Below are 24,617 nucleotides of genomic sequence, written 5' to 3'. Positions count from 1 at the left end.
TGGACATTAATACCACAGTAGAATTCTGCATCGCTCTGGGATCTGTGACCGCAAAAGAGAACTATGGGATTGCACTTCCTCGCCCTCTCCCATCCCCAAATCACTGACAGAGGCGTTCCTGGCAGGCTTCCCTGATAACAGAATTAGCCTCATCTTCTTCAGCCGTTTGCCACAGACAGTTTCTGTAATTCTCAACTGCTTCGAGGGTGAGATTAGATTTTCAAAAATGACGATGTTCGTAATTTATAGCACAGCTACAAACAAATACATTTCCATAGGCAAGGGTTCACCGCAAATGATTTTTGCCCAGTTAAATGTAGGTCACGTTCATACAACTTTCTGCAAATCTGAGCCACTGCCTCTGTGTGTCTGAAAACAAAGTAACTCCACAAGAAGGAAGGGAACACAGACGGTTCAGTCTTCTCAGACGGCAGAAGGTAGTGCGGCATCCCACCGTCCAGGGTGCGCACACTAAGCAATGCTTTCCACGTTTGAGATGCTCTGCCCCATGAGCCAGTTACCTCAGGTTAGTAGACATGAACATGGGATTAAGAAAAGAGCAATCAAGGATATTTATCCAGTCAAACTAAACACCTTAGGATAGGCTTTTACTGTTCTAGAAACAATCTTCCAGAAGATGAAATGATCCAAGATTCCCCAAAAATATTTATTTATACAAAGAATTTGAGAGTAATATTTATATTTGTCTTTATACCTCAGTCTACGTGTCTGGGGCCAAGTCATTGTGTGGCGTGTGCGCGACCTCCCCGCACGCCTCACCCATTCTAGCACCTTCTTCCAGGAACACCAGATGAACGCAGGGTCTGGGGTGGGGGGAGGGAACCCATAATGCCCCAAGACTGCACAGACCCCAAATCCCAATATGTGCGCCCTTGCCCTGGAAGGTGTCTAGCCATATGTCCGAGGGGAAATGCGATCGAGGAAGAAGGCGAGAGGAGGGACCCAGAGGGCAGACAGGAGAGCGTTCGTTCCCACCCTCTGCTTCTGAGTTCAGCGTGTCCAGATGGCCCCACAGAGTTGACGGTCCAGGAACTCCATTCCCTGGATTTTTCTCCCTGTACTGACCCTTGGTGCTGCTGATTGATGTTGAGAGGACAATTTGCAAAAATAACACATTCCTCCTTAATCCCAGGTAGCCCAAGATACAATTCTGGGACTTTGTCTAGGTCACCTGTCTGAAGGAAAATGCTTGCCTTGAATCAGGTAACCCCCATTCCCTAGAGCAGATGTGGGGCAGCAATGAGCCCATCTGACCTCAGAAGTGTCTTCGGGCCTGGCCCTGTCCCGGCTGTTCTCTGCCCTTCCTCCTCCCTAGGGTATCCCAGATCCATTGTTGCCTGATGTGTCCCCGTGTCGACTTGCCATCCCTCTTCCTCTGTCCCCACCACCTCCGTCTACGTCACAGAAAATCTGTGTATTCTGAAGAGTTGGGCCTTCCCCTAACCAACCCCACACTTTCTTTACCACAGTGATTCCCAGAGCCAGCAAGGAGGAGAAATGTCCCGAAAGGGAACTTCCGTCTCGGCCATCCGCCCGGAGCCGCAGGTTGTGGGCTCCGGGCCTCTAGGTGAGGTCTGTTGCTTTTGTTTCCCGAGGAGCAGGCGGTCAGGCGGTGGCGGTCCTCTGTCCTCTCTCTCCGTCGCAGGCAGGGTCTCAGCTACACTTACAGGACTTGACCACCATGTTAGACAGCTGTTCCACTTTGGGGGTCCTCCCGACATAGTACAGGATGGTCAGGGGCTCCAAGTCCTGGGGCACGCAGCAAGGTGAGGCGGATGCTTCGGGGTTCAGGGTGTTGTACAGTCCCAGTACCTGGGGAGGACACGTCATTTAGAGGGCGGCAGGCCAAGCCGCAGACCCGGAGCCCTCTACCATGTTCTGGGGGCCTCTCCAGAGACGGCCGCTTATAAACTGGCCATGGATGCTCTCTGGGTGTGGGTGAACACCTATACTGTGTGGGCTGAGCCTTATCAGGCTAAGCCGATGACAACTAGTGGGTGACTTGAAATGCCTCGTGAAATTTTCTTAGCTGTTAGGAGACACTTCTGGTTTTGCTAGCTATAATGGTTACTCTGGTGAGAAGCGATCTCACTAAATGCTGCTGCTTTAGGCCATTTAGTAAGCCCCAGAGTGTGGGACCCCAGACAGGATGCAGTAACCGTGAGCTCTCCGGAACCATGCTTCCCAATGGATTGCCCTATTTCCGATTCCCCTCGAGGGAAAGAAAGGCAAGCTAGTGTCAGAATCCTGATTTCCCCCTCTCTCCCTTTTCCTTCCCATTGTTGCCTATAAGCTTCTTCTTTGTGCTTTGCACAAAATCCCAAGAGGCTGGAATTCCCAGGCCTTTCACTGATGGTAGAAGCCTTTCTGCCCCAACATCCCTTGCTAGCCGTGCATGCACGTCTCTGACATATGGTGTTGGGACAGTGCATTAATTGCCAGAATAGTAAAAAGGTTCATACAGAACAAATAAAAAGCCTGGTTGAAACCATGGAGGAAATTTTAAAGGGCAGAATGTGGCATAGAGTCAGCCCAGGATGCCAAGATCAGAACCTTCAGCAAAGGAATTTTACTCTCCCTGGATCTTTATTCGCTCATTCAACATTCAGTCCTCACGCATTCTTGTGAACGAGTGGCCCGGCGGGCACGGCCCCAGAGCCCCACATCGCATAGCCCCGCTCCATACCGTGCTGTGGGTTGTGTCCGCGCTGCGGAGGTAGGGGCAAGGGCCTGAGCAGAAGTTGGCGTAGTAGCCCTTAGGTTCATGGACCCATTTCCAGCCCAGATCTTGTCGGAAGTCAATGTAGAGAGGGCGCACACAGCAGTTCTCCTCCAGATTGCTACAACAACAAACATTTATAGACCATCAACCTAAAGGAAATCGATATCAAAAACTTCAACGGCCCTCATATTTGTACCTGGAGTCCTTCCTGGTCATCCTAAGAGGTGGCCCTAATCCATGGAATCCCACATTCAAGTGCATTGAGCAGTACATACCATAAAAGCATCTTCCTGTACTGAAGACCATGATCCCAAGGTCATAATAGGCAGATAAAGACAAGGCATGAGGAAGAGGACAAAAGGCGAAGGTGGTCCTGCCTCCTTTAACACCATAGATCAAAGCAGAGACATAAATCGCTTCACATAAAACCAAGCACTGCATGTTCTCGGCCAGCTCAGCTTTGTGGAGGTTAGTTTTATTGTTACCTTCCTAAGGAGCACTCAGCTAGACGTGAACTCTAAGCTCATGTGGCTTACATGCGTTAGCCTGCTAACACAGGAAACATGGCAGACTGCAGAGAGAGAGCTTCTATTCCCAACGGTGTAATTAGGCAGCCAGACCAACCTGAGCCTGCGGCTACAGGCTTCTCGTGAACAAGAAATCCTTTGTGGTTTAGGCCTCTGTTCCTTGCAGCCAAGAGCACCCATTCCTAACCGATCATGAGCCACACAGAGCAAACTACATGCCAGCCTTCAGACGGTTAGTGGCCACTACATTGCCTCTATTGCACCTTCAAGTTCAACATCCCTCGTTCACGCAGTCCCTCCTTATAAGACATGGGTTTAGATCTAAAGCTCTAATTCATTCTCCCCGGCTCCATCCAGGCATCCTCCTCTGCAACCAAACTGACCCATTCGTGTTCCTTCCTTCCTCCCCCATACCCCTGCATGCCCAAACCTCACTCATCTGCCTAGGCTCACATTGTGCACCCTTCATAAGCCTTTCCTGCATCCACAGATGAACTACTTGCTCCGGATTCTTAAAGCACTCTATCCTTCGGACCTTCTCACGGATGTGGTTGTTTTCTTCATTTTAGTCATTGCTAGGTGTGCTTTATCATCCCCTCATAAAAGAGGAAGAAAACTAAATAAGAGAAGGGGCTCACTCTTTTTTTGTCTTCCTACTACTTCCTACTACTTCTGAATTAGTTCGTTAATTTCTCCAGCTCCAAACCCCCTGGTACACAGAGACTGCCTTCTTTCCCCTCACCCAGGAGCATCCTTGGACAGTTCACAAGGAACTGAGCACTCCTTTCGTGGAAAGCCCTGCATTCAACTGGTGCAGCCACTCTGGAAAACAGTATGGAGGTTCCTCAGAAAGTTAAAACTAGAGCTATCCTATGACCCAGCAATTGCACTACTAGGTATTTTTCCGAAGTACAGATTCAAACGGGTGTATGCACCTTGAAGTTTATAGCAGCATTATCAACAATAGCCAAACTACGGGGAGAGCCCAAGTGCCCCTCCACTGAGGAATGGATAAAGAAGACGTGAGTATATCTACAATAGAATACTACTCAGCCATCAAAAAGAACGAAATCTTGCCGTTTACAATGACATGGATGGAGTTAGAGTATTATGCTAAGCAAAATGAGTCATAGAAAGACAAATACCATGATTTTACTCATATGTGGATTAGGAATCAAAACAGATGAACATAGGAGAAGGAGGAAAAAGAGAAGGAAGAAAAACCATAAAAGACTCTTCACGATAGAGAACAAACTGAGGGTTGCTGGAGGGGAGGGGAGTGGGGGGACAGGCTAGATGGGGGATGGCCATTAAGGAGGGCACCTGTGATGCTGAGCACGGGGTGTTGGATATAAGGGATGAAGCACTAAATTCTACTCCTGAAATCAATATGACACCATATGCTAACTAATTAGAATTTAAATAGCCCAAAAAAGAATAAAGAAAGTCCTGCATTCATCCCTCCCACACACAAAAACACATGGTAGGAGTACTTTACAACATAAGAGGCAGAGGGGCTTCGGCCAAGTCTCTCCAATCCAAACTATCTTAGCAACACTCTCCTGGCCATTGGCTTCAGCCAGGTCCCCCAAGAGCTGGGCTGTTGGAAAACCTGCGGCTCCCAGAAAAACAGGAAGATGTTGGGAAGAGGTTTTCGATCTTCTTTCCTAGAGAGGTTTGTGAATAGCATCCAGGACCCAGCTTGGGCGTGGGGACCGAACCACAACGGGCACACAGTAAAGGCTGCCTCAGGAGTTCATGGTCATGAGTGGGCCCAAGCTCACCGGAAGCAGTAATTGGTGTCCAGGGCCCGCTTCTTCCTCTGCCCGCCCTGGCCTGGGTTGTCCAGCCTGTGCGGGGGGATCATCATGAGGATGAGGTGGGGGTTGTGGTGGTCCTTCTGCTTCTTGAGGCGTCCGAGATCCCCACGGCCATGATCGTCCTCACTGTCGACCCCTGTGGACGGGAGGGAGGAAGACAATCTCCTGTCTAAGGAAGGCGGAGTGGAGGCTGGCCTCCTGTTCTATCCCGTCCCTGCCCGGGCGTCCCGCTGGTGTCAGGCTGCAGGAAGGGGAAGGAGGAGACCAGGTGGAGGAACCGGCCTCACAGGAACTGACAAGACACCCATAGTCGGATCCCCTCATGTCTCCTCTGTGTAAACCGTCCAGAGAGCAGAGAGGCCTTCCGAGATGCTTCCTGGGATGTCAGGCCCAAGAAGCTTCCATGAAGTACCCTGGGGGTGGGGGTGGGGGGCAGCTAACATTGCTTTCGGTTGTCCATGTAGATTCTGAGACTTAGAATCTTGGGGTGTGAGTTCCCTCGTATGCTCTGAATTGATCAAAACAGCCCCTGAGTCCTCCCTATAATGTAAGGTGTCTTGGTTGAAGATCCCTTTGACGGGAGCTGGAGGGACTAGACCGTAACCATTAACGGACACACGCTCTAGGAGTTTCAAAGTGTTTCCACTGTAACACTCAGATGAGATTACAAGGGATGTGATGCACAGATTAGCAAACAAACTCTGCAGGGCCGGGGTGGTGGTGGGGACCCTCTTTCATCTGGAAGAGAAAAGACTGGGGACTGAATTAGAGCGAGTCTCAACTAAAAGAAGATCTATTTCGTGACAGGCAGCTGCCGACTGCTGTCCATCTCCACCAGGGAAGGAACACAAGGAGCTTAATTTACACAGTGACGGAAGGAACTTGCACCCCATGAAGGTGCACTAGGACCAGAAGACAAATGGGAGGCTTGAATCTGAAATTCCCTTTTCTGAGCATCTTTATGAACAAAGTAACTATGGACAGAGTGGGGGTGGGGTTCATCCTGACCTGGCCTGTAGGTTAGACCCCAAAGGTCTTCTGAGCTCTGAGGTTCTGTGACTAGGATGTCGAATGCTTGGCTTTAAAAAAGGGGGGAGGGCAGGGGGCCCTCAAATCAAGGCCATGAAGGGTAAAGAAGACTGCCCAGGGCTGGCAGCCAAGAGAGGGTACATCTCTTCCCAGACAAGCCTCTGACCTCAGGCTCTGGCGTGGTTGGTTGGATCTTGAGGAACCGCCTGGCTTTGGGTGTGCCTCAGTTATCCAGATGGGACTGTTCAAGGAAGGGGAACGTCCCTGAGATCGAGAGACTGTCCAGAGATTGAGAGCCTCAGAAACAGTCTGGAAAACCGGAAAACCTGAAAAGACTATCAACTCTTTTTCCATCTTCCTACAATTACCCTGAGCCCAAAGCCGTCATTCAAACCAAGATGACTGCTGGGTAGGAATCAGGTGGCCTCTGGGGTATTTAGAAAGTTCAGGAATCGGGAAACATATTCTCGGTCACCGTAGTAGTTCATTTCTTTTAGGAAGGGGGAAGAAACCTACTATTTGTTGAATGTTTGAGGCACTGGGTTTCACATTTGTTATCTCACTTAATTTGCATAATGACCCTACAGAAGAGGTATTCTCATCTCTGTTTTACTGACTGAGCCCAGAGAGGCAGACTGGTTGGCCTTGACTGCATCCTTCTTCCCAACACTACACTGTCTTCCAGACACTCACATATTCTATCTATAAGCAGAAAGTCACACGCCTTGCCTTTGGAGCAAAGCAGAAACACTTGAGTATAAAATATTGGGCTATCTCTGTGACGGAGTTCCGTAGTTTTTCTTGGGGCTCGGTTGGGTCTCCTCTCCTACCCTGCCTCATCGACCCCCCTCCACCTACTAGACACATCCATTTTGTTACCTTTGAATTTGATTTCCATCACCTCATGAATGTTTTCTAGGATGTCTCCATTGGGCTGAAAGGTGTGACATGGACAGTGAATGCTGATTTCCAGACCCAGGTTGGACTCTGCAAAATAAGACATGGAATCAGTGAGAACATTCTTTACATGATGGGGAAGTGTGCCCATCACCACACACGGTTAGACAGGCCCTCTGCTCCCTTAGGCAGTCATAGGAGCCGAGTGATACTGAAGGTCACAGGAGCCAGAAGGTGCCACCAAAGCTGGAGTGGACCTCCACATGTGTCACCACACTGCAGGTGTTTCTGTTATGTCATGAATAACCAAATAAAGGCATAAATTAAGGAGCATTATAAAGGAGAATTTTCCTTTTTTTTGAAAGACTTATTTATTTATTTGAGAGAGAGAGAGAGAGCATGGGCACATGTGTGCAAGTGGGGGTAGGGGCAGAAGGAGAGGGAGAGAGAGAATCTTAAGCAGACTCTGTGCTGAGCCTGGAGCCCAGAGTGGGGCTTGATCTCAGGACCCTGAAACCACAACCTGAGCTGAAAGCAAGAGTCGGACGCCTAAGCAGCTGCACCACCCAGGCATCCCGAAGGAGAATATTCACGGTCCTCTATATTCAAAGGATGGTATTGGGGAAAAAGACTGTCACCTGCCTAGTTGGGGACAAAAAAACGAGGTACAAGAAGGAAGAAAACTAACCATCACCCCTTCTAGGTGTTTGTTGGGAGAGGAGATGCTCAAGCCAACCTGCTCCAGAAGGACGAATTGAGGGGCCGGGGGACCGGGAGAGAACGGGGAAGGGGGTTTACCGGGAAATTCGGAGCAGAGAGGCAGTGATGCAAAAGGCCACAAATTCCTCCAGCTGGGCGGAAGCCGGCGGAGTCTGAGCCATAGAACTAGAGAAGTTAGGAAGCAATGCTAGAGGCAAGGTCACCTGCAGACAAATAGCCAAATCCGTGTATCGGGAGGATGGCAGCCTTTCTGCCAGGGCCATGACTGTGGGTGTAAATGGAGTGCAAGTTTCCAGAGGAGAGAAGACGAAAATCATAGTTAATTTGACTGTATTTTCCTTAAGGGGTAAGGACAGAATGAGGTCAAAGGTACTTGGAAGTTTCTTCCCTGGGAATCCCTGTTCAGTTCCTGGGGAAGCTGGAGACAGGGACGGCTCGCTGTGGGGAGACGAGCCGCTCAGGAAGACCGTTGTGAAATCAGAGCACTGGCCGAAGGACATGGCCAAGGGCCAAGGGCCCAGATGACACAGCTCAGAGAAAACCAAAGGGAGGAAATATGGAGATGCCAGGGTTTGCAGACAGATTCTCTGGTGTAAGAAGGCCAGCTGTGGCCCTTTCTTCTACCGGTGGTGTTTGTGTTGTACTAAAATGGGGGAAGCAAGGAAATTAGTAAAATGGGTTGAGCAAAGTGCAGGGAGAAAAGGAGGTATAAGAAGAGACACATTTGGGGGCGCCTGGGTGGCTCAGTGGGTTAAGCCTCTGCCTTCGGCTCAGGTCATGATCTCAGGGTCCTGGGATCGAGCCCCGCGTCAGGCTCTCTACTCAGCGGGGAGCCTGTTTCCCCCTCTCCCTCTGCCTGCCTCTCTGCCTACTTGTGATCTCTCTGTGTCAAATAAATAAATAAAATCTTTAAAAAGAAGAAGAAGAAGAAGAGGAGGAGACATATTTGAACTGAATCCAGAAGTTTTGTGCATGGAGACCAGGAAGGGTCTGGGATACTATCAATTCTGGTGGGTCAGAGTCAGCTAGGGAAGCTCTGTCGACCCAAAGGGAGCAGCAGGTTGTGCTGTAGGAAAGGTCATGGGGAAGGACCCCTCTTCAGGACCAGCATCTCAGCAAGCTGACTCATTTACTGTGCCCCGGGCCACCCCCGTTCTGGGGGAGCATCCACCCTTGGGACCAACGTGATGTCTTCTTGAAATCTGGTGTCATCAGGGAAAACCCCAGAGTCCAAGCCAGCTCAGCACCCTCTCATGCACAGAATGACTCAAGCCCAGGGTTCTGATCACCATTAGGCAGGCCAGGATCCTCTCTTCATAAATTCCAGAACCCAGTCTCATCTGTCCTCCTCTAAGCCAGGGAAACCTCTAGGACACATTGACCCTTGGTGAGCTTGAAGACTTCGGTTCCAGAAGGTTCGCTCTGCTGGGGAGGCATGGGGCTACAATCACAAGGAAGCTGATGCCCAGCCAGAGAACAAGAAGTGAATAGAGCCATGGGAGTGTCTTCTTCCTGGCTGAAGGCCACTGAAGGAAGGAGCAGGGCCAGCTGGGATGGGCGGCAGAGTACAACTTCTGTTACCCAGAAGGCCTCAAGGTAAGCCAAGAGAGACCAGCTGTAAGCAAGTTCTATGATTCTGAGTTAGATGGTCAAGGTGCAGGGGCACCTGGGTGGCTCAGTCAGTTGAGTCTGACTCTTAGTTTCAGTTCAGGTCCTGATCCCTGATCTCATGGGTTGTGAAATCGACCCCCGCAGCAGGATTCGCAAGTGGCAGGAGTCTGCTTAGATATTCTCTCTCTGTCCCTTCCCCAGTGTGTGCTCCTGAGCAGGCCCTCTCTCTCCCTCTCTCTAAAATAAATAAATAAATAAATATTTAAAAAAGAAGAAGAAGAAGAAAGTCAAGGTGCAGACAGATGTGTAGTGACAGTTAGGCTTAGGGGACAGGTGGTAGTGAGAGATGGACCCCTGGCTTGGCCAACAGGCTCTGTCTGGGTAGAAGATTCAGAGTGATGGCAATAATCGCCAACATTCACTGAGCATTACATGTCGAGCACTGCTCTAAGACTGTATGTGCGGGAACTCATTCCATCTTTATAATAATTCTACAAAGCAGGAGCAATTATTACCCATCCCCATTAAAAGATAAGGACCCTGAGGCTAAGAGAAATTTAATGGCTTGCCCAAGGTACCCACCCAGTCAGTAAGTGGGAGAGCCAAGATTCAAACACCTGATGCCCAAGCCACGCTCCTAATTGTTAGAGACAAGGAGGGACAAAGAGGGGGCAACAGAGATCACCAGGGAAGATGCCTGTGTTTTCGCAGTGTCGCCCCTCACCTGAGCTATGATGCTGGCTGTGTTCCCTCCCCCGGTCGCTAGTGGACGTCTGGCTTCACAGGGGGAGAAAGTGCCTACCAAGGAGAAGGAGCACAAAGGTATGAGGACCCAGGCCCCTAACTCTCGGTGGGGCTCCAGCCAGCTCCAGGACCCAGAAGGCAGACTGGCAAACTGGTGCACAGCAGGCTCCCAAGTGTTTGCTGAATGAATCCAAGACCCGATATGTGGATCAGTTTCCCCATCAGTCCACACCACCCACTGCTCCATTTGGAGTCTACCTGCTGCCTTGTTCGGGGCCACGAACTCTGAGGAGTCTCACGAGCTCTGCGTAAGTCAAGGTCTGCGTGTGATTCCCCTGTTCGAGGGGCGGGAAGCATCTGCCTAAATGGGAACTGAAGGTTCCAATGAAGAACTAACCTCAGAATTGGCAGCGGTAGGGATGGTGGGTGGGGGACTCACAGGTTTTATTACGAAATTATCTTTTTGATGTCTCAAGGAAGATGGAAATCATTCTCAGCGCAAACGTTGCATTGAGCTCTGCAGCTGGGAAAATAAGAGCTCCTTCAAGTGCCCAGGGCTTCAAAGAAATCCAGGTGGAGCTGATCAAAATCAGACAGGGAAGCTAAGAGATTAATTTCCCCAGTTTCCCCTTTCTGCAGCCATGTCAGGCTCTAGGTGGAGTGCCGTCTGAGTCAGACTTCCCAACTGTGCTGCCGACAGCAAGCAGATCCCCGTCCTGTGGGTGCTCCCAGGCTCTTGCCTTTGTGCTCAGTAGGGGAGATGGGACAGAATTCCCCGGTATCCCTGGAGTTGAGGCAGGACCTCCAGCCCACGATCAGTTGGCTCAGCAGCAAGCAATGCCCCTTTGATGAGGACTTGCCCACTCAGAGGCCTGCGGAGCCCGGGCAGGTTATATAAGTGAACAAAATGAGCCAGCAGATCATGCTCAATGGGGACTGCCAGCCTCGTTCTTGGGGGACAGCAGGGACTGAATGGCCTATGGGGATGTGAAAGATGCCCGCCCCATTTTAAGAGGTGGCCACGACTCATCACCTGTGGATCGTCACTAGGAAATCTTCTCATTTTTCTAGAACATCCAGAAGTCCAGGTTTTATGTGACATCTCCTGATTTGAAGAACAGAAACTGTTGACTGTTTCTTAAATTTAAAATATCATGTAGGTCAAGACTTAGTGCTTTAGCCCCCAAACACCAAGACAAATTTCCTAAAATATCAATGACAAGAAAGGGCTGGCCGTCTCCAGGGACTCTGGACATCGGCCTGTGGGTGGACTGTGCCCCCATGGCAGCTGATGACAGAAGAAAATTCTGGGCAAGACGGGAAAAAGGAACAGATGAGCCCGCCCACCACAGACACCCCCCGGCACTGAGCATCAGTCCTCGGGCAGTGTCCCCAAGTAAAGAAGGGGAGAAACAGCAGACGTGATATTACGAGACACCATGACTGCCACTTGGGAGACCCCGTCCTGATCTAGGCTGGATGACCCTGGCTAAGCCACTTAACCTCTCAGGGCCTCAGGTTCCTTATCTGACCTAATCAAAGACTCCTCTTGTGTAACAGGATAAAAAACCATGGAGCTCTCTCTAGTCCATTTGATCCTTAAAACGGCTCTGTGAGACGTACAGGGAAGGAACCATGACCTGATGTTCCAGGTGAGGAAATACAGCAAGTGGTTGAGATATATGGGACATGTGACATTTGATATGCATATTGTACAGCTCCCCTTGGATAACTACCAAGCCTTCCAAATTTAGTTGGCGCTAACAGAACCGGGCCCCAAACCTACTCTTCTCTGTCTTCCCTGTGTCAGTTTAAGTATTATCACCTGGGGGTTCCATCCACAGCCTCCGAGGCCATCCTAGCCCGCACACCCCTTACCTAACCAGCCCTTTGTATGGGCCAGACCTCCAAAATGGACAACAGACCCCAAGCATCTCCACGCCCACGACTACCGCCCTCGCTGAAGCCCCAGGGGCACTCCTCTGGGCTGCTGCGATGCCCCCTAGCGGGTTTTCCCTCTCCTTCCTTTGACTTCATACAAGCAGAGGGGTCTTGTCTTTTCTTTCAATGATTTTATTTATTTGAGAGAGGAAGAGCACACAAGAGAGTGCGAGTGGGGGCAAAAGGGAGCAGCAGAGGGAGAGGGCAAAGCAGACTCCCTGCTGAGCAGGGAGCCCAACATGGGGCTCGGTCCCAAGACCCTAGAATCATGACTTGAGCTGAAGGCAGACAGATACTCCACCGACTGAGGCCCCAGGTGCCCGCAGAGGGGTCTAAACCAAATCACCTCACTCCACATCCCAGCCCTGCTTGTGATACTCCAAGGCTTCTCATTACACAGGGACTAAGTCCTCAAACCTGACCATGGCTCTGCAGGTCCTAAGTCATATGGCCCAGCTACCTCTGGCCCCCAGCTCACTCCATTCCAGTGGTGTCAGCCTGCGTGCTGCGGTCAGATCAAACCACACGGCTGCCACCTGGGGGCCGCACCTCCCCACCTCCTCTGCCCAGCACATCCTTATTCTCACCTTCACACGCCGGCCCTTCTCATCCCTCAGACCTTGGGGCACACATTCCCGCTCACAGAGAGCCTCCCTGAGCACCGCCTGCTGGATCCCACCCGTCACGGCCACACTGTCCCCTTTCTCTCTCTCGTGGTATTCATCACTGAGGTTCCTACTCCTCAGAGTGTTTTCTTGGTTACTGTGTGTCTCTCCTATCGGAACAACGGCCCCATGGGAGACGGACCTCCCTGGTCGTGTTCACGGCTGCATCCCCCCCAGTGCATAAACACGGGTTGAGTGAATGAATGAAGGGCACAGAGAGCCAGGGACAAAGCTAGAGCTTGAACCCAGATCTGGGACTCCTCTGGTTTTGTCCTGTTCCTTCTGTTTCGGGAACAACCAAGGGTCCTGAGGTTCCCTCCAAAACGCTCAGACTAAGAGCCAACATACCTCTTCGCAGAAGCCACTCACGCACTGTGTCGGTGACGTCAAAAGACAGCCACTCGGCGGTGCCCCGCGTGGGCAAATTCTTGCCGCCGATGTAGCGCTGTTTGGCAATGTGCTCATCGGGCCGGAGAATCTAGAGGGCAGAGAGAGGCATAAGTACCCCAGCCCAGGACAAGGATGGCAGCCTAGGTCACAGTGCAGGAGCTCAGGCGAGGGCAGTGACAGGAAGCTAAAAACTCCGGAAGACTCTCACAAGCCCCTTAGTTAATGCTTCGTCCTCTCCAGGACAGACACAGATGCAAGGAGTCCAAGAAGGCAGGGTTCACAGCCACGTCCGCTCAACTCCAGCAGAGGGAAGGCCCAGAATGGTAGAGACGCTGCTCTCCTGTCTATGGGGCTTCTGCTCTGGGAGGGGCTCACCTGGAAGAGCTCGATCCTCTGCTCACTGCGCTTGGAGCTGGGGTTGGGCACCCGCAAGACCCGGAATTCTGCTCGGAACAGGTTGGTTCCATTTTTCTCCACTGAGGACACGTTGAAGCGGAAAACCTTGGAGGTGATTCCTTTGGGGCAGACGGCCAGCTCATCTAGGAGATCAAGCAAGTGGGGAGAGGGGCAGTGTGAGCGAGACGCATAGGAGACAATGTGCTGCCCAGGGACACTGGCCAGGTGGCCCAGGTCCCACCCATGACCTCCCTAGAGGCTCAAGGGCTCAGGCCTAAAGGTGGGGACAGAAGGAAGATCTAGGTGGCCCTGGAATCACACACAGGCCTAAGCCAGGAGCAGGGAGACCTGGGAACCCCAGGACACAGCACCCATGACTGGCCATTCAGGGGCAATCACCCCTCCTCCCATCGCCTGGACATCCCAACTCTGACAGGCTCTCCGGCCTGCTTTCACGCTCTTTTAAAAAACACAGATTCTCAAAAGGTCGCAGCAAATGGCCCGAGTAGTTCAAACATCTCACCGCTGCTTGGCCCATTCCTGCGTTCTTCCCTTCAGGCATTCATTCATTCATCACGTGTGGCTTGAGCACATACGGTGCGCCAAGTCAGTGCTGACACTGGGAAGCAAAAATGAAGAGACATGCCCCTGCCTTCAAGGAGATTCAGATCCGGGGGAAGATACTAATACAGAGACCCACATAACAGGACCAGCAGGAAAGTGCTGAGGGCCTTTGGAGAAGCCCAGGAGTTGCTGCAAAAGGATCCAAGGAGGGAGACAGCAGGGAGCAACTGAGGCGGAGAGGCACCCTTCGATCTGGGTCCTGCAGGAGGAAAGGGTTGGAGGATGGAGAGGAAGGCACTTTCCTTGGAAGGACTTCTGGGAACAAAGCGGGGAAGGGAGGAGGTGCCCGTGTGTAAGATGACCTGAAGCAGCCAGGTGAGGCCCCAAGACAAGGTCAAGGACAGCCAACTGCGATCTGCCCACAGGGAGGCTGAAATGTCAGACCAAGAGGCTGGATTTTACCCCACCAGCAGTGAGAGCCATGGAAAGTGTTAGTGCCGTGCAGTGACATAATTAACACCATGTTTTAGGCCCACTGAGGCAGCATCAGTATGGCAAAGGGCCCATATCTCAAGCCAGGCAGACCCATAGACATATCTTCAGACAGAGCTAGGCCATCCGCTCTGGCTCCTTCCTAAGGGTTTCTGTCCTTGACAGCATGTGGTATGCCAGCCTCTGCCACACTGCTGGCTGCTTCGTCCCTGTCCACAAGACTCAAAGCAGCAGATGCTCTTTCCCATACCTCAGCACCAGACAAAGAGAAAAGAAAGATCCTGGGGCACCTTGGTGGCTCAGTGGGTTAAACCTCGGCCTTCGGCTCAGGTCGTGATCTTAGGGTCCTGGGATCAAGCCCCACGTTGGGATGCTCAGAGGGGAGCCTGCTTCCCCCTCTCTCTCTGCCTGCCTCTCTGCCTACTTGTGATCTGTCTCTCTCTCTGTCAAATAAATAAAGAAAATCTTTAAAAAAAAAAAAAAGATCCTGTCTTTCTCTCCTGTGTGTGTTACAACCTCAAGGTCGGAGCAGCACTAACACCCAGAGAAAAACTTTCTACATGAATGGTAACAATAGCCAGAACCTGAAATTCAAGCTCGGAGACCCAGATTCCACACATAATGGACGTGGCTGGAATGAGCTCATCATCACCCTGAGGGGTGGTGTAGGAAGTCACGGACAAGGCGGGAAGGATCAGAGGCCTGGAAACAAGCAAGTGTGCTACTGATCTTTAGGAAAGGATGAGTGAGTGTTTCTGGAAATTGCCATCTGGTGGGCCTGACACTGGTTCTTAGAAAATTAATGGAACAGATGTTAGGAAAACAAATGTGTGAATGCCGCCTAACGAACCCTGATTAATAACTGCCTTCGAGAAAACAAATACTGCCAACTACTCCCTAAACCGTGTCAGAGAGAACCAGAAAGAGGCATCAGTGATAGCAATTTAATTGTTCAGCTTGCCAGTTTGGAAGCCTCTGGACGTGGACAAGCTCGTGGACTGGCAACCCTGTCGCGCACTGACACACTCGGTTCTTGAAGGAGCTGTCATCGAGGCGGCTCCTATCTCCAGTAACTGCTGAAAGAGGGAGCGGAGTGTGTCCGTGTTGCTATGGGAAGGAAAATGAAACAGAAAAGGGCACGTGCCCGTAAGCAGAGTCAGAGCGGGACCAGGATTCAGGAGGCCAGGACACTGAGGAGCTAAGACGGTCTTCAGGACACTCTTGTATGTAACCATCTCTCCTTTGTGACTCCCAGACCATCAATCAGTCAATCAATCTCAGTCCCTCAGACGGACTCCTCTTGCTGGGAACTTCAAGGAGATTTCAAGAAGGAGGTGGGGAGGATCTCTCTTTCTCTCTCTCCTTTTTTTTTTTTTTTTTAAAGATTCTGTTTACTTATTTATTTGAGAGAGAGAGCGCACACGTGCAAGTGCGGGGAGGAGCAGAAGGAGAGAGGGGGGGTGAGAATCCCAAGCAGACTCTGTGCTGAGCACGGAGCCCGATGTGGGGCTCGATCTCATGCCCCTGAAATCATAGCCGGAGTCAAAACCCAGGGTCAGGTGCTCAATCGACTGAGCCACCTAGCCTCCCTGAGAAGTGTTATTTCTTTTTCTTTTCTTTTCTTTTTTCTTTTTTTTTAAGTCACCGGGACCTACAGATTTCTAGCAGAGTTAGAAGGGACATTAGGGTCATCTAGGGCAACCCTCTTCAGACGAAGACACCGATGTTCAGACGGATCTTGCCAGACCCACTCATTAATTAGTTGATGCAAGCAAATTGACACCAGCAAGGAAAGCTGGAAATCATTAATGATTACAAGGGAACTGCCTAGGAGAGAGAAAAAATGTAAATATAACCTTTTTGGCATTTAAGTCCACAGAATAACAATGGTATTTTAAATCATTTGTGGATTGAGATGATAAATAAACAAACTGTAGTAACACCACCTAACACTGCACAGACCTCTTCCCAACTCACCTGGCCCTCTAACAGTCCTTAAGGAGAATGAGCATTAAGTCAAACTGACCATTTTACAAAGGAGAAAAGTGAGCGACCTTCCCAAGATCACTCAACCAGCGGGTTGCGGCAGAGGTAGTATTTGAACCCAGCCAGGTCATCTGACCACTCCACTCTTCTTAAAGTGGGGCCTCTGGAAATTGGGGGGAGCCCTAAGAGATCCTCTAGTGGAGGCACAGTTTCACCAAAAAAAAAAGAAAGCTTCCGTGGAGTGGGCCTAGAGTACCAACTTGGGCCCAAGCAACAGCCCATTCCCACTCAGTTCTGTGGGTAGGCCTTGCATCTTTAGGACGCTAGAGGAGCCACCCTGAAAATTACATTAGGACCAACTTTTTCCACTACGCAAAAAAAAAAAAAAAAAATCCATCTCTATATCTATATAGATATAGATATAGATATAGATATAGATGGAGGCGAATTTCTCTTTTTTGCTACAGGAGAGAAAAATAAGCAAAGGATATTCCTGTAGAGTCTTCATGAAAAAATGCGGAAAGGCTGACTGTTTCGACCATGCCTCTGAAAATGTTTTCAGACGCTGGGACTCCTGGATGTGCCTTTGCGTCCATCCGTCCTCTCTGCCTGGTCCCTGCTGCTCCCAGTGGCGGCCCACAGACACGAGCCAGGCGCTGCTTCTCACCCCCTGCCCCTTAGAATCACGTGCAGAACCTTACAAACCCGTGACTACCTCGGAGTGGGTGGGTCCAGAGCTGCTTGTTGTTGTTGTTGTTTTCCCCCTTTCTTCTCTTTGTAAAGGTCTTCAGATGATTCTAATGGGCAGCCAGGGTTGAGAACCACAGTTTACAGTGCTCTGCAAAGGATACCATGGCTTCCAGATGCTCAGGAAGTTTGAAAAACCACGCTTCAGTGATTTAACCTTTAAATAGGTTGACCTTTCAGAAGTGTTAGACACACAGTTTGGCCAATGCATCATTTAAAAAATTTTTTGAATTAGAAGCCCATCGATATTTTAAGCCCAGGGTAAAAGGTGGGAAATTTGACAAAAAGAGCCAGGTTTTCAGCACTTGCTGGCAAACAGCGAGGTCTGGTGAAGCTGGACCCACATTCCTAAATGCAGAAATCGGCAGGAACTGAGCAGTGGGTACTTTCTCTGACCCAGGGCGTGGGTGCTTCCGGCTCCCCCCAACCCCCATCAGCCTCCCACACACCCTGTGCTCTCCTTGACCCCAAGGCCAAGGGCCCTTTGCGCTTTGTCATGGTGCTGGTGCTGAGGCTTTTCTTCTGGATCCTTTGCATTAGCTGCCTCATCTCTGTGGACACTTGGGTTGGCAGACTCCAACCTTTTCTTTTTCTTCATTCCTTTTCGTCATTGCCCACGCACTCCTGTACACAGTGGACAGGCACTTAGAGAGGAGTGACAGCAGGGAGATGGGGGAGCCTGGAGAGCAAATGTGGTAAGGAGTAATTTCCGGGGGAGGGGGCAGGAAAAAGAGCACCAAGATGAGCAGAGAGGAGAGGGCCCAGAAAATGAAGAAAATGAAGAAAAGGTTTTGCCCGAGTACACTGTGTTGTAAGCTTCAGGGGGCTTAAGAAGCAGTGGGTGCTTTTTGGAAATACAGACTCCCCAGGACCTCGCCCACAGATTCTAATTCTGGAAGGGTGAGGTTGGGCCTGGGAATTTACACATTTCCTACTCACACAGAGCCCCTGGACCGTTCTTGGAGAAACCCTGACCTAGTGTGCCGAGAGCACTGGCACCGAGAACCAATGAGTTCTCAGGATACGAAAGGTCTTTTAATTTTCAGAATGAACCCAATCTAAATTAGCATCCAGGAAAAAGAAAAGGCCAACATATCAAATTTTCTCTTTGCTCAGGATCTCTGGGTTTGCTGGCTGTCTTCACGCCAGCCTTGGATGAAAACAAGAGTCACCCGCCAGCCACGGATAATTACAGGCCAGAAGTTAAAATGACACCCACCCTGGTGATATCTTGATAACAAGGATGACAAAGGGAGAAGACTGCGTCTTTCCCCGTCTTTCCCCATCGTGGATGTCAGGGAGAACCTCTCTATGGCCAACTCCCGGTGAATTACAAAAGGATTTACGGAAGCTTGCCTTCCGCGCAGAGACTGTTCAATGGTCCCAGATACAGACACAAAATTGTTTCAGCTGCAAGAGCATTTGGAGATTATCTCTGACTTCACAGATGAGAAAACTGGGCTCAGAGAGGTGACCAATCCACTGCCACCTGGTGTGGCTGTTTAACCAGCTTGAGGCTTTTCCTTAGATAAAGAAAACCCTTTTGTTGAATTTGGGAGAACATCTGCGGTGGTATGAATCTCCTGGCCCTAACAACAGGCAGAGCTAAGACAGAACACGCCCAGTTGGCCCCGCGCGATCTGCCCCGGGGTTACTAACAGCGCCTATCCGCCCTCCCCCAACCATCGCTTTGGTCCAATATGTGATTTATTCATATTGTAAGTCAAGGTCGTATTGAAGCCTTAAGGTTAAAGGTGGAACTTGCAATGTCTATTTTACACACTGGCATTGGTGCCTAACGATATGCATTCTGCATGCAGAGCGTCTGGGTTAGAGTCCATGCTCTTAGAGCCAAATTACTTAACTGCATGTTTCTGGTTCCTCATCTGTAAGGTAGAGAATTGGGGTCCCTATCTGCCAGAAGATGGGCCCTCTCCTCTCTGCTCATCTTGGTGCCCTTTTTCCTGCCCCCTCCCCCGGAAATTACTCCTTACCACATTTGCTCTCCAGGCTCCCCCATCTCCCTGCTGTCACTCCTCTCTAAGTGCCTGTCCACTGTGTACAGGAGTGCGTGGGCAATGATGAAATGTGGAAGGGAACTCGATCTCAGCACTTCCTCAGAAGCTCTGGCACCCAGACCCTGCCAGTGTCCTGCCGCAGAGCCAGTGCCGCCACTGGCCAACCCTCATGAGCTCCGGACAGGCTTCCCTTACGCTAAGCCTCTAAGGTTGGCTTTCTGCTCCAGCTCAGCATCTGCCCACTGCCTCCTTTTAATTAGCGTGTCTTCTGCATCTGCCTCTCCAGGGCTGGCTCGGCACCTGACCAGCTGCAGGGCGGGCCCAAGCCACGTCTGCTCAGCCCCTGTGTCACCTCCAGCAGCTGCAGAGTCTGGGCCTGCTTCCTGTGTGCACTTGCAAGCCTCCCTGGCATCATCCGTGTCCTCACGGCCCTAGCTCCTCCCCAAGATCTTACACAGCATCTGGATCCTTGGGCTAGATCTACTCTCAGACTGACCAGGCTCTGTGGCCCGAGGGCGACCGACCCCCGCCTGCCCCAGCTGTAAGGTCCTGGTGCTGCCGGCTGAGCTGCCCAGCGGCATCCGTGTGCCCTTGTCCTGGCTTTCCCCAGGGCTGCCCCCTCTATGTGCCCTGAGCTGCTGCACAAAATCCATGTCCACTGGCACCTGTATGCCCTTGCCTGCATCTGGCCCATTCATTCTGGGCTCGGGATTTCAGGCTGGATGGGGCCCTTGTGACTCAGAGTCCCTCCTCCCTGAGACTCCACCTCCTGGCCTGGATCACTGAGCTCTGATCCCTTCTCCCTCACCCTGGGCTCTCTTCAGACCTCTCCTGCAGGCCTCAGCTGTCCCTATCTGTGGCCACTGCGTCCTGACTTGGCAGTTGCCAGGAGCTGGCGGGGGTGGGGGGGGGCGGGTTTCAGCCATCCCGGTGCCTCTGGGAACTGCAGGCCCCTGGCAGACCCCTAGCCAGCCCCACCTGGAGGACACCGGGGAGGGAGCCTCTACTCATTCTGCCTTGTACTCAGGCTTCCGACCCACACGGTAGCCACATCCTAAGGCAAGGCGCTCCAGGCAGCCACAGGAAAAGGGAGTGGGAACCCCTCGCCAGGAACCACAGGCTCCTGGATCTGGCCTGGGCCGGCTCCCAATAGGGCCTTTTGCCCCTTCAGCGAGAGCTGCTCCACCCACCGGCCACCTACCCCTCTCCCTCGTCTTCAGCCAGGTTCCTTTCAACCTCTGCCGTCCCCCCCACCCCCAGCTGACCCCTCTCACCCTGCCTCCTCCCTCCCACTCTCCCACCCCTACTCCCACTGCCAGGTGAGCCCGGGAAGAAGAGGGAGCCATGAAGTCAGGGTGGCGAGGACACCTGCTGGTAGGAAAAGCAAACAGAGCTGTTCCCAGAGTCCCTGGCCTGTCGTGGTTCACATTCCTCCTTCTTGGGCTGTCAGTTTCTCAACATCTGCCAAATCTCTCTCTCTTCTCTCTCTCTCTCTCTCTCTCATATTGAGGTTTTTTAAATGTCCGTTCAGCAAACACACATGACTTCCACACGTGTACAAACACACACACGGACGTCTCACCCAGAAGCCTCCCAGCTTCTCGGCACAGACGAGAAGCTCTTGGGAAGACACACTCCCAGACACATGTCCTCTCTGCACCCACAGCCACACCTCCCACCCACTCTTCCCGTGACACGCAGACACAGAAGGGCGGCCAGCAATCATCGACACGTCCAGAGCCACAACCCTGCTTTCCCCGTGTCCGCAGGCCTGGAAGCCGCCCATTTTGATCCCAGGAATCTGTCTACTGTACAAAGCCCGAAAGCACATGTACGTGTGAACAGAGGTGTGACCATGCTCACGGCTCACGTGGGTCACGTGTGTGGCACAGACCAAGGGGCCTGGACAGCAAGAGGCTGCGCCTTGCCCGGGCCTCGAAAAGCTTGACAGACATGAATCTGTGGCAGGTATCCCCTTCTTCCCAAGAACAAGAAAGATTAAACCACAGACGTGTCACAAGGAGTTGTGAAAACGGGGGAGAAGACCCAGGTCTCCAGACTCGTGGAGCCAGAAGGGCTTTTCAGAGATTCGGCCCTGGCCTCCCGGGCACCCGTCTGCTCAGTTACCTAGCCCCTCACACGTGCCAGAGCACAGAGGTTAACGGGACAGCGCAATGTAATTCCAAAGTCAAACCAGTTCAGGATGTGATGGCAGTTCAGCAAGCCACTCAACCCCAGGGCTCCCGGCCTCCCAAAAGCCCTCTGCTCTTACCAGAGTGGCTCTGTCTCCCTCCCACCCACCCACCCGGCCCCAACCGTGCATCACACCTCCCCCCCCCTGGTGTGAGTGAACCGGGGGGCCCCCCCCCCCCCCCTGCTCAGAGGCCAGCACTCAGGCCCCCCCTCCGTGGGACTCCCTACTCCAGTTCAGACCCTCCAGAACAGACACCCCAGCAAGAATTTGGACTTACTGTGCTCTGCCAGCCCCTGGATCATGTCGAATTTATGGATTTCTTTGGCATAGTACTCCGACTCGGTGTTTTCCTGAGTGCAGCTGTCCTCCCTCTCCCCCTGCATCTCCTCCAGCAGCTCCCGGGTGCTGTTGTAAAGGGCCAGGACCTGGTAGGGGACGTGGGTCATCACCGATGGCTCAGGGGGACTGGTGAGTCTGAGTTTGCTCAAGATCTGTCCCCTAATGGCTTCCACCCTCTTCTTCTTGATGTGGCCAAAGTCCAAGGTGGTGCAAGTGGACAGAGAGAGGCTGACCGTGGCCAAGTTCAGCAGGGCCAGGACCACCAGAGCCCTCTGCAAGTGCATCTTCCTGCTCAAGCTGGAGAGAGCGGCCCGGAGGGCTGCAAGGCCCAGCGAGGAGGAGACCCCAGCAGTCGTGCAGAAGGAGGGAGGAAAACCAGGCGGCCTCCCTAGATCCCGAAGACTGAGGCTTGGCAAGAAGGTGCATGAACTCACTGCACTGCGAGAGCTTCAGGACTTCCAGGAAGCGCTGGCAACCCTGAGCGCGAAGAAGAAGCCGACTGTGTGCCTTGGAGCTCTGGGTTTCTTCTCCATGTGTCTAAACAGGTTCTGCGGGGCTCTGACTCCCGGCAGGCCAGGTGGAGGGCAAGCAGAGGGCTGGGAGGGGTGGCAAGGCAGCTGGGAGTGGGAAGAGAGCTGGAGTTTTTCCTTAGGTAAAAATAAATAGAGCGGATATCTGATATTGCCAAATGCCGCTTGGCGATGGGGAGAAAGTGGGTATTTTAGAGAAGGAGCAGGAGGACCATGGCCGGGTCCCAAAATCAAAATCCTCGCCTTGCCCTGAAGGAGGATAAGAAAAGAGAAGGGAAAAGAAAAGGGGAAAAAAAATTCTTAAAAAAAAGTCAGATCGCCAGTGAGTAGGTGGGGAGAGGCAGGGCTGGGCTGGGCTGGCCCCAGGAAAGGTGGGGGCAGCGCAGGACACACTGCAGGACACACTTGTCTCTCGGGCACACCATTCATGCTTTCTCTTTTGTTTACACTTCCTCGGGGGCTTTCTAAATGACTTTGTTCATGCTGCCTCTCGTCTTCATTGGCTGGGAAGTGGGGGTATGTGCAATTGGAAGGCAGGGAGGACAGGCCCCTGGAGAGCAGCCCCAATAATCCACTTGGACGCCCAGTGTCACCAGCACCTCGGCTTGTCTTCTCCCTCGGCCATTGCTTCTGTTCCCTGCTTCTCTTTAAAAAAATAAAAAGGAAAAGGAAAAGAAAATAGCAGCCAGTTCCCTGCACGCCTGCTCCGGAAAGCGGTTATTCCTTCTTTCTCAGGCTTCTTCGCCTATCTCTCCCCTCGCCTTCTCATTCCCTTGGCCTTGGCTTTCTGCTTCCCTCCCTTCCTCTCCCTGCTGCTTCTCCCTCTCCCTCTCCCTCTCTCTCTCCCTCGCTCCCTCTCGCTCCTCTCCCTCTCCCTCTCTCACACACACATGCACACACACTGCTTTCTCTATTTCTCTCTGCTGAAATTTTATACCTCCCTCCCATGACGTCTCTGGCCCGGGTGGGGGAGGGAGGGACCAGCGCACGCAGCCTCTTTTGCTGCACGATTTTAATGTTTTAAACAGGCACAGGAAAAGCCTAGCCCGTTTGAAAAATACTTTGCGAGCCCTCTCGTTCGACGTGGTAACTGAACTTTTTTTTCCCCTCTTGGAGTCACTCCTGCTACACGTTGACTGTTTTTCTGGAAAGTTACTCCGACGAATCCTTTCCCTCCTTTTCCCCCAGCTCCTTCGCCCTCTCGCCAGCTGTCAGTCCGTCCTCTCTACTCCGCCAGTCTCTCGCTCCTGCCCCGGCCCGCCCCCACCCCCACCCCACCCCGGGCACAGCGGCCCGCCGGGCAGGGGCGCGGGGCACCGGGCAGGGGCGCGCGCGGGGCTGGCGCAGGGGCCGCCGTGCCCACCCTCGGGGATGGAGGCAGGCGGCGCGGGGAGCGACGCCCGGCCGGGGTGCGGGGTCGGAGGTGGGCACGGTTCCACGGCGATCCTGGCCCCGATTCTTCACGGACAAGCCTGGAGTCGGGCGGCGGGCTGAAGCTTGGAGATGCTCCAGGGCCATTGAAAATGGTGGCGTTTTCCGGCAGACCGAGGGTGCCCTCTGGCGAGGCGAGCGCGCCAGTGAAGGAGCGCGGCGGGCCGGGGCCGGGACACCGGGGAAGGGCTGGGGGGTGGGGCCGGGGGGCTGGAGAAGAGGGGCCGCGGCAGAGGGCGAGGGAAGCAACACCGGAGCCTGGGGGGACGGCCTCGCTCTCGGACCGCCGCGCGCACAAGTGCACCTCTCTCTTCCCGGGGCCCCGCTCGGCAGCCGCTCTCGCAGAAATGTGCTCCAGATGTTCGCAGCCTCCCTCCCCGCCGAGGGTTCCGCAGGGAGCCGCGCCAGCGAGCGCAAAGTCAGCAGTTGGCCCTAGCCCATTTCCCAGATGGGTGAGGGGAAGTTTTCTCTCCGTTCGCTCTCGTTTCTCTTCTCCGCCTAAGCTTCTAGGTCTTTTCCCACGAGAAGTTCAGAGAGGGCAAGGCACGTTGCTGTCCGGCAACATAGGACTTGCCTCTGACTTGATCTCTTTCCTGGGAATCAGTGCTGCTCCCCGCCACCCCACCCCACCTCATCCAGCCTTCCTGGACCCTTCCTGTGAGGTCTGCTTCCTGCTCCTGACTCCCAGGCCTCTGGGATGTTCACTGAATGCCCAGAACAGTGGTTGATCAGCTTACAGTTGAGGAAACTGAGGCACAGAGCGATTTTTTTTTTTTTTTTTCCTCTAAGGGCCACCCTGCTGATGGGTGGTGGAAGCGATATTTAACCCAGGC

At 52.5% G+C, this 24,617-nt stretch overlaps 1 protein-coding gene across 1 annotated transcript; it reads right to left on the bottom strand.

Moving 5' to 3' along the window:
- Window positions 1-581: 581 nt before the first annotated feature.
- Window positions 582-23,569, bottom strand: TGFB3 (transforming growth factor beta 3). Its single transcript, XM_059373682.1, has 7 exons — window positions 21,762-23,569; window positions 13,463-13,626; window positions 13,046-13,175; window positions 6,999-7,106; window positions 5,055-5,226; window positions 2,708-2,861; window positions 582-1,833 (listed from the first exon to the last, which is right to left on the bottom strand). The coding sequence occupies exons 1-7, from the start codon at window positions 22,105-22,107 to the stop codon at window positions 1,675-1,677; spliced, it is 1,233 nt and encodes a 410-aa protein (XP_059229665.1). The 5' UTR covers window positions 22,108-23,569; the 3' UTR covers window positions 582-1,674.
- Between the last annotated feature and the right edge of the window lie 1,048 nt (window positions 23,570-24,617).

This window comes from Mustela nigripes, chromosome 13, assembly GCF_022355385.1.
Source record: "Mustela nigripes isolate SB6536 chromosome 13, MUSNIG.SB6536, whole genome shotgun sequence".
Lineage (NCBI taxonomy): Eukaryota > Metazoa > Chordata > Mammalia > Carnivora > Mustelidae > Mustela > Mustela nigripes.
This window is presented reverse-complemented; position numbering and strand designations above follow the sequence as displayed.